This window comes from Xenopus laevis, chromosome 4L, assembly GCF_017654675.1.
Source record: "Xenopus laevis strain J_2021 chromosome 4L, Xenopus_laevis_v10.1, whole genome shotgun sequence".
Classification (NCBI taxonomy): Eukaryota; Metazoa; Chordata; class Amphibia; order Anura; family Pipidae; genus Xenopus; species Xenopus laevis.
The window spans coordinates 72,217,228-72,227,657 of NC_054377.1; the positions used below are offsets into that span (position 1 = coordinate 72,217,228).

At 40.9% G+C, this 10,430-nt stretch overlaps 1 protein-coding gene across 2 annotated transcripts; it reads left to right on the forward strand.

Moving 5' to 3' along the window:
- Window positions 1-777: 777 nt before the first annotated feature.
- On the forward strand, window positions 778-9,048 carry LOC108714183 (di-N-acetylchitobiase). 2 transcript variants are annotated; one of them, XM_041590296.1, is made up of 8 exons: window positions 778-975; window positions 4,350-4,488; window positions 5,999-6,207; window positions 6,357-6,528; window positions 7,140-7,237; window positions 7,608-7,754; window positions 7,846-8,041; window positions 8,078-9,048. In XM_041590296.1, exons 1-7 carry the CDS (start codon window positions 841-843, stop codon window positions 8,029-8,031), a joined length of 1,086 nt encoding a protein of 361 aa, XP_041446230.1. In that variant the 5' UTR covers window positions 778-840; the 3' UTR covers window positions 8,032-8,041; window positions 8,078-9,048. The 2 variants fall into 2 exon arrangements, with proteins under 2 accessions (XP_041446230.1, XP_018113640.1); XM_018258151.2 differs by having other exon boundaries at window positions 7,846-9,048.
- The last annotated feature ends 1,382 nt before the right edge of the window (window positions 9,049-10,430 follow it).

Here is a 10,430-nt window from a genome sequence, read left to right on the forward strand (position 1 = left end):
CATTCCTCTAAGTGCTTATTTCCTTAACCCTTGCACTCCCTTGGACATTATACTAGATGAAAAAGCCAGTACTCAGTGAAGGGCACAACATCAGGACACACAGCTAAGACAAGGACAGGGCCCTGAACCCCTGATGAAGGTTGCACATAGGGGGCAGGAAGGGGGAATGCTTACATGTCTCCCCTGCCTGTCTCTCTTGAATGGAGTGCAGACTCATGCAGGCAGAGTTCCATTGAAAGCACATTGCGTAGGTCTCTGCACTCCAATATGGTATTAGCTGGCCACTGCTCCTCCTGCTTGAGGCACAGAGGGGTATGAGGTTTGACTTTATACCCCTCACACATGTAATTCATCAAAACAAACTACAGGCAGTTGCCAAAGAAAATTAATTAAACCTCCTTCTTCCTCTCCAAGCTGGATCATTGGATTCCTGAGTCCAGAGTCTAAATGAACTTGCCTCACTGTCTGCTTTTAACATTTGTTTACTATGTTAGTTATGTTAGTTGGCTTATTAAATTTCCCATAAACATGGCCGCTTTCCTCTGTGCTTTCATAACCCACAGAGAAGGTTACACAGCACTCGAGTTCCTTCCTGTCAGTCCTATACCTGTGGTTATTCCTGTAACAGTCAGCCCCTGTGTCACATGCACCCCAGTGTCTAATAATGATTATTAACCCTGCCCTAGGATTTCACTAGAAAAATGGCATTCCTCTTTTCTCATTCTCTTTGTACTGCTGAATACACTGTGGCCTCGCCTACTGCTTACTACGCCTCCTCATATAAACAGGGAAGTTAACAGAGTTTGTAGGCTGCACACAGGTTTCACTGCTGTGGATACAATGGGATTGTCTCCTAAATGCACGGGGGCTCTAACACCCCTCCTCTTCTTCATGAAGATGCTGTTGTGTTCCGCTCTCTGCCCCTGCTCAGATCCAGCTCTCTGCAAGCCCATTACTGAAACCAGGGACTTTGAGGTACTGTATTATGAACAGAAATGGTGACATGCAAAACAGTTGTGGATCTGTGACTGCTATGTAATATAACACTTCTTGATTTTAAACATCATTACTAGTTATTTTAGCTGCTGCTACATGCATCTAGAAAATCTGGAAAAACCATTTTCAGTTCACTTGTTTTCAGATTGTTTACCATAAATAAATGAAAATGTTTCCAGAAACTACGTTTAAAGTTTCATGTCCCTGTCTCTGGTGTTTGAGTCTGGTAGCTCAGTAATCCAGGTGCAGATTCGGAACTGTTACAATTTGCTACATTACTAGATACATTTCTCAGCAGCATCTCTGGAGTATTAGCAACTGCTGCCCTAATGTATTGAAATGGTAAGGAATACCCTACTGAAAAGAGTTGGGGGACATAAGAATTCTGCAGAGAGAACAATATTGGATTTTTGAATGCAGAACAAAATTCCATAAAGGTTTCAATGTAGCTATAGAACTAAGTTCTTTTTTAAAGGAAATGATGTTTTACTGACTTATGCAATATGTATTTGTTGTAATCTTTAGTTTTAATTATTTATTAACTTTTTAAGGCATACAAAGGGTTAAATTATGTGTTTATATATGTATAACCTGTAGATGTGCCTAAAGGGTTAATGTCGTATATAAAGTCTGGTTCTCGTTAATGCCCCTGAACCTCTTGAGGAAGTGATGCTGAGTGTGAAACATGTCGAGGCAGAAGGTTCTATGTGGCTTTTAGCATATGATCTATTGTAAGTGCATTTTGAAGATTTCAGTTAAAGCTTTGGGCGTGTTATCACACTTGGAGCGCTTCCCTGTTTTTGTTTATTAAAAAAAAGGTCACAAGAAGAAAATAGAAAGTAATTAAAAATGATCTCAACCCAGGGCAGCCATCAGGGGGGGACAGGGGGGAGAGTTGTAAGGGGCCCCGAGGGTAAGGGGGGCCCTGGCCACACCACACTTACTTGATTAGCTGGGCCCCCCCATCTTTCTGAGAGCTGCTGACTTCGGGAAGGCATGGACATTTAAGGGGCCCTGGCCACCAATTTTCTTATAATGTGGGGGGGGGCGGCCACCAATTTTTTTTCTCATGTGTGGTCCTAGCCACCAATATTTTTTAATGGGGGGGCCCTGGCCACAAATGTTTTTTTATGGGGGGCCCTGACCACCAATATCTTTTTATTTTTTATTAACATGTGGGAACCCTAGCTGTGTGGTGGGGAGGGCGGACCTGTAGGTGGGGCTTGCGGTGGGTGCAGCCCAGGGGGGCCCAGGAAATTTTGACGTACGGGGCCCTGCGATTTCTGATGGCGGTCCTGTCTCAACCATCTGAAAACAACTGAACCGAAATAAAAAAGTGTTGGAAGGTGAACAACCTGAACCAGCTTGAAAAATAAAGCAATGTAGATTAGGTATGTCCAACCTTCAGTTGTTTCTGGAAGGCTAAGATTTGCAGTTCAGCAGCAGGAAGGTAGCAAGTAGGACCTCTTTATACCGAAATCTTAGAATAATAAATAGTTGTTGCACAATGCAAAAAAGGCATTATATTGATGACATATTCTGTACAATGAGGGCCCATTTCAGGCCGTGGGCCCAGACAAATATACTCTCTGTCCCTCCCTAAAATTTGATCTGTTTGCTGTATAAGTCATTATACCATAGATAACTTATACACATGTCTAACTGTGCATTACTCATGACAAAATGAACTTCAATGTTGCCACTCTTTGTGATACACAGTAAATGACAGTGCTTCCTTCATATAAACAGGTCATATGAATTGGAACTGATATATATATACATCTAATAGGCCTAAAGTTATTGCATATAATCTCAGTTTGCATGTATTGCAGTCCAGACTGAATTAATGCAGTTAGTTGATATCCCTAATTTTTCAACTGATCTGGTAACCTTTAGCAAACCATACACAGACCATATACAGACCATGCTGCTTGTCCTCTCCAGACCCATCAGCTGATTGGCCTGTGGATGGCCTGCCTACCCATTATCCATCTAGGTATTGAAAGAATATGTAAATAAGAATAAGTGTCAAAATGATGACTAAGAAAGCATTGGCACCTATTATATTCAGGGTGGCCAAATCATACAAAGATCTGAAAGGTCATTTACTCTAAAATGCAAGAAAAAATTCCGCTGCAGCACCTCTTTGTTGCAAAGGTGAAAATTAGGTCAACCAGGCATCATTTCAGGCTCACTTTTGCCCTTTCTTGCCCTTTTATATAGTCTAAAATGGACACAAATGTTTTCAATATTGACACCAAGGTACTTGCTTCCAAACACATTCCTGGCATTCCATATAATTGTGCCAAGCACCATTGTGTCTATCCTACCTATTTTAATGAATGGTGCACAAGTGCATCTATTGGTGTTGGGTCTTTGCACATTGTACTATGGTTGTCATGGGTGTCCGCAGAAAATTTTCCAGGGTGGGGCAAGGAGGCATCTGTGGGCGGGCCTGTGAGATAGGTGGGTGTGTCACTGCCATCAGGGGGTGGAGCTATGCCACGGCGATCAGCCGATCGCCGGGTCAATCAAGGGAATCCTGCACAGTTTCCCTAATTTGAAAAACCATCCAGGAAGTTTTGACCCGGGCAACCCTTCAACCCGGTTGTCTGACAAGTGGCAACCCTAGTTCACACAAAGATGGCAAAGTGGCAAGTTCATGTATAAATACCCCCAGAACTCACAAACAGATGGCACAGGGGCAAGTACATGTATAAATACCAGCAGAACACACAAACAGATGGCACAGGGGCAAGTAATTGTATAAATACCCCCAGAACTCACAAGTACAAGGCTGCAGACTGCAATAGATAGGGCTTTCCTTCCTTCGTTTTCTCCCGCGCTGCAATCTGTGCTACTGGCCAATCAAATGCTCCCTGGCTGCTCTCTCTCTCTGTCACAGCTGAAGTAATACGATCCGGCAGCACCGTGACAAGGGAGGGGGGAGCGAGCACCTAGGGAAGGAGCTAAAAGAAAACTCTGCTGCACAGAAGAAAAATCTTCGAGGGATCGCGACAGAAACCACAGTAAGCTGGGGCCAATGCACGAACAGGTGGAAACTTATGTGCACAGTCCCAGGGGGGGCACTGCCCCCTCTTGCCCCCCTCTGTGGACGCCCATGATGTTGTATATAAGGATTCTATTCTCTCACCAAACAGCAGATCTTTCTGTGCATGATCAGCATTACTGTAGAGGGATGGCAGTAGAAAGATGGAGCACTGTATATTTTTTATGTGTGAGGTGCCCACTGTATCTTTCTGTTATAATACCAATATCAGTAGCTGTCGTTTCTTGGTGCTTGGACTGTGGCATTAAATGCAACTACATTTAATTGTATTCCTAACTTGCAGGTATTTGTTTTCCACGTGAGAGAGAAGAATTGGCTGTTCTATGATTGGACTCAGGTTACCACGGTTGCAACATTTGCTGAATATGAACCTGATCTCATGTGTTTTGCCCATTCAAAAGGAGTAAGATATGTATTAGCAGGTGTGTTACACATTAGAGTACAAGACGTATTGCCACCCAAATTACTTCCAACTTAGGGGTACATTTACTAATGAATCTAACTTCATCAAAGTTCACCTCACTTTGCCAAGTGTATTTTCACAACACATCTCATATTTACTAAAACTCGTATTGTTCACTTTCTCAAGAGAAAATTCAACAGTCTATTTCCCAATACAATAGTAGTGGGGAAAATTCTCTAGAGAATTGGAAGAATTTCAATGGAAAGTTCACCTGGGGAAGAGAGGTGAATTTATGCCAATACAAAGAGATGTTCACCACTGAGAAGTTAATTCCGCAAAATCTGGTGTATTCTCCTTTAGTAAATTGCTGATGTTGAGAGAAATCTTCATTTTTGGTGAAACTACACCAAATTTTCACTTTCACCCTTCTGTAAATCTACCCCTCAAAGAGCCGATGGCAATAAAATGCTCAGAAACATCCCCCATTCATTTAAATGGAAATCATCAACTGTGCTGACGGAATTTAGCACCCGTGTTAGTAAATTCAATATAGTTCTCAGGGCCAGGCCAAGTCGACCTAGGCAACCCAACTGGCTACCTTGCTACCCCCACCCATGTGTCATGTGCCATGACATCACACAGGGGGCCTCGATGACCCAGGGGTGAGGGTTGTGGGGAGAGCAGAGCAGCAGAGAGGTGGAGGGATGAAGGGAGAACAACACAGACTAGGGGTAGGCAGAAGACCTGTCAGGTCAGGTACCTGTCCAGCACCCCCTATCATTGTACCATTACAGAACGCATTTTAGGACATCCCTGTCCTCCATGCGATCTCCTATGATAGAGGAATGCAGCATCGGCTGCTTTTCAACTCACCCCTTCCTCAAAGCAGATGTCACACCTCGCTCCTCCCTCCTCAGCTGTCAGCTCCTGCTCCTCAGTCATCCGACATGGGTCCTCACTCCTCCCTCCTCAGCCATCCGACATGGATCCTGGGTCCTCACTCCTCCCTCCTCAGCCATCTGACATGGGTCCTGGGTCCTCACTCCTCCCTCCTCAGCCATCTGACATGGGTCCTGGGTCCTCACTCCTCCCTCCTCAGCCATCCGTCCTGGGTGGTCTTTTTGGGTGTTTTTTTTTTTTTAAACTTCCCTTTTTTATGTGATGTCACTTAGCAGAGGGCGAAGTGCAGAGGGCTGAAGAGGAAAAGCGGAAGGCTGAGGGTGGAGGGCTGAGCAGGGAGGGCGGAGGACTGAGGGCGGAAGGCGGAGGGAGTTCGTATGGCTGACGGCTGAGAAAGGAGGGTAGAGGACAGAGGTGTGACTGCAGCATTTGAGTGACAATAAAAACACCCGATGCGGCATTCCTAAGCCATAGGAGATCATGTGCGTTCCGTATACCCTAGGCAGGTGCTTCTTCTGCCTACCCCTAGTTCTGGCCCTGACAGTTCTTCTCTTATATATTTTATATATATTATTCATTCCATCTCTTTCAAGAAGCAAATTTGCTGTATTTTCCTATGTTGTTTTTAGGAGATGTTTCACTCAAAGACATTGTGGATCCAAAGAACAGAACATCTTGGATAACACAGAAGGTGGAGCTGGCAATGCGTCAGTTTATGGACGGCTTAAATCTGGATATAGAGGAGCCAGTACTGAAAGGTTCACCTCAATATTATGCACTAACTGCTCTAGTGCAAGAAACTACTGAGGCTTTCCACAAAGAAATTCCTGGTTCCCAGGTAAAGAATTTAGTTCAGTATATTGTTTAAAGTGTTAACATTATGGCACCCCCAAGTAACATACTTTTTGTTACTAATATAAGGGGAAATTAATTTTGGGTATGTCATTTTATGTGTTTTATTTACAAAAGTTTGTACTTCTCCTTTAGGTAACCTTTGATGTTCCTTGGGCTCCCAACTGTGTAGCGGCTCGATGTTACAACTACACGGGTATAGCGGATCTGTGCGACTTCCTCTTTGTTATGTCATACGACATGCCTCCTCAGTTTTTAACAGAATGGGTAGCGGGAGCTAACTCTCCTTATAACGAAACCCTAACAGGTAAAAGCTCATTTCATTTTGCAACTTTAAAAGAGGCAACATGCAACAAAGCTTACATTAGTAGTAGTAGTAGTAACAACTAAAAGATTCCTGATCTGGGTTAACACAGAGATTTTTTTAATCAGTGCATGTGTAGAACATGTACTCCTACCTACATTTGCTTTTCAACAATTCACTGCTGCCATATTGCTTGACCTTAAAACTAAAAAGTTACAATAACAACTGCACCTTCGCTGCTCATAAATAAATGGTGTTTGGTATTTGTGTAGATTGAGGAACAGCTGTTGAAGAGGTAGCAATATAGCAACTGTCTCATATACAGCATAAACCCTTGCTTTTGTAATGAGATTTTGGACATACTTTTAATCATATATGGGGTTTTGCGAGTTGCATAGCTTGCTATAGGTTTGCATATGGAAACCATTTCAATAGGAAGCATGTACTGGTCACCTTTTGCAAGCAAGCATTTTCTTGTTGCTAATGGTTACTGCAAGCCTAGTGGCTTTTATTACATATGGGTGCTAGTGTATTGGGAAGAATGTTAATTACAAAGAATGGGACTGAATGAGCATGTATCAACTGTGCATATAATTTGTTATTTACATTTACAGGTTATGATCAGTTTATTAACTTGGGTATAAATCCAAAGAAGCTTGTGATGGGAATTCCCTGGTATGGTTATGACTATGTATGCTTGGAGTTAACAAAAGTAAGTTGGGTGACAAAAATATCCCTCTTATATTGTACATATTTTTGCCAGTGTTTATTGGTTGATCTGATGGGACACTGATCCAAGGACATTCCTGTAATATATATACATAATTATTTACCTTTGTAGCCTTAGATCCATAGGCATCAGTAAGTCACTGAGATGTTTGCTTGATATTATAAGTATAATAGCAATTAATAATTTCACAAGTAGAAGGACAGCCAGACTGTACAAAAATGTGTGATAGGTGACTATACACAAAAGCTCATAATATCAGACTGCATTACATTTACATTTAGTGCAGAAAAGCATGGATTGTATTTGGGCTTATTTTTTTCGTTGTCAACAACATTTCCTATTCTGTTTTCAGGACAACAAATGTATTCTTTTTAAAGAATCACTGCTAGAATCTGCGGCTCAGCAAGTCGGATACAGCACAATTATGAAGCAGCTCAATAGCTCACTTAGCGGAAGGATCTGGGATGATTTTCAGAAATCTCCTTTCTTTAATTACAAGGTTACTAATTATATGTGTGACTGACGTTTGCAATGCTGAATAAAGTACTGTGGCTTACATACACTATTTATATTTTGTTTGTTTTCTGCAGGACACGGAAGGTCTTGTACATCAGCTTTGGTACGATGATCCTGAGAGTATATCCCTGAAGGCAGCATATGTGCCAAAGCGTAGTCTAAGAGGCATCGGCATGTGGCAAGCGGATTGTCTAGATTACTCCAGTGATCCTGTGGCCAAGAAGCAAACTGAAATGATGTGGAAAGCATTAAGACCATAATACATAAAACATTGCTATTTTCTAAATATTACTGCTTTAGAATCATAAGACTGCTACTGATGCACTGACTCTACACTGTCACCTCAATTCTTGCTTAAAGGGGATTGTTCACCTTTTAGTTAACTTTTAGTATGATTTAGAGATTGATATTCTGAGACAATTTGCAATTGGATTTCATTTTTTATTATTTGTGGTTTTTGAGTTATTTGGATTTTCTTCAGCAGCTCTCCAGTTTGCAATTTTTGCAATCTGGTGGCTAGGGTCCAAATTACCCTAGCAACCATGCACTGATTTGAATGAGAGACTGGAATATGAATAGGATAGGGCCTGGATAGAAATATGAGTAATAAAAAATAGTAATAACAGTAAATTCGTAGCCTTACAGAGCATTTGTTTTTAGATGGACCCCAACTGAAAGTTGGAGGAGTCAGAAGACGACAAACTCTCTGTTACATGCCAAAACTGTATAATAGGTGTCAAAAATAAACAAATGTTTTCTGGGTTTTTTCCCTTCCATCTCCCTTCCCTTAGGAAAGCACCCCCATATGTAATATAACGCACTACCTTTGGATCTGCAACAGTTATATGCATTTCCAGGTGGAAAAATATCACATATCTGTCTATGATGGAAGGTTTTCCTTGCAATTTATATCGATGATAAAAAATCTGTTGGCACTAAATGGTTACACGTGTATACACGTATTATTGCATTTAACTCTATCAAGAGACATTGAGTTGCACATCCCTCTTGATTTGCAATAATTAGGACCTTATATTAATTTGTTGAAATTGTGCATGCATGGCCGTTAAGTAAAATCTTTGTAAAATTAGTGCTGACCATAACTCGGATTAATAATCTGGGGATTTTTTTTCGGTTGTTGATATTTGCACTGATATACAGTATTGTTGTTTTGGAATACACTTTATTTAAAAGCTGAACCATAATTTTTTGGAATGGCATTGTCTGTGTTTGTATGGGTTAGGGTTTTTGGGAATAAATAATGCCTTTTCATTTTACTTGTTTGTTTACTGTTGTTTGTTTGATCACCAGGGGTTAAATGTTTTATTGATGCTGCTTCTATTGGTCAATATTTATATATTTAAGACACCCATGGTGGCAATATATTGTATTTAAGATATATACTATTGGAGAACCTTTATTAAGATTAAGAAGTGAGGCAATATTCTTCCCTGCTCACAGGTGTCCCTTGCACAGACTTAGGGGAGTCACATGCACAGTACAGAACATCTTTGGTGACAGGGTATGTGTTGAAGTAATGGAGGGGATACCTTGGAGTGGGAAAGAAAATGTCAGTGGCACCCTCTGTAGGAAAGGACACCAGGTTGTTTAGGTTTTTAAAGAAGAGGCAGCAAGTCTTTTACAATAGTAGTTATTTGGGAAGAAAAAGTTGCAAACAATGTGACATAAAGTATATGATGATTCACTGTCTGCTGAGAGACATGCAAATAAGCCTTTGTTTACTGGAAATGTACAGTAAGGGTTTCAACAGCAACTTCTAAACTAAAATCTAAGGACCAGGCTGCTGTGATCATCTGATGTATCACTTGGAATAAATAAAAAAAAACAATTTGTAGGCCAGACTGCCCACACAAATATAGTAAAACACTTCTCAGCATGGTCTGATTTCACCTGAATCGCAACCAGTAAATCAACTTGATCACTAGTTTTCAGCTTTGTGTTATATTCACCAAAACGTTATGCGTATTCCAGGCATTCTTTAGGTTTATGTCATGTCACGCTATTATCATATTATTATGCTGTCCTAATTTTTAATTTAGGTGGATTATCAATTTGGTGGGGGGGAGGGGCTCTCACTCCTAAACAGTGTTTGAAAAAGCATTCAGAGGCAATCGACATTTATCTTTTTTGATAGATGTGCTTCAGTTAATAACTGAGAAAATAAAATCAAACTTCTGGTAATTCTTTGCTGTTGTCCAGTCCCCATGTACTTAATTGTGAATCCTGTCATTGTTATAAATGGAATATGCCTGTCTGTAACAACTGGTTTCAGCCCAAAAAATGCACATTTGAGCAGTTTCCAATCACGTGAATAACACATTAGTGAATGGTAAATGTTAGCAACATAATGTTACAATTTCTTATGTCAAGTCTCCTAGCAAATGGAATATTCTAGTGGTTTTAGATTTGTGCTCATCCAGTTTGGGTTGGTATGACAAGCAACCTAACAAATACTGTATATCCACAGGGGGGTAGCTGGCTATGCTGGCACTTACAAAATGTCATAGATAGGTCTTTTTCTAAGTTTTATTAATTAATAACCAACAGTTATAAAGTTATGGTGGGGACTAACCTACCTGAAGGAAGGACCATGCCAGAGTACTGCACAGGGAATTTTAGATGAGGGAAAAAGGAGGTT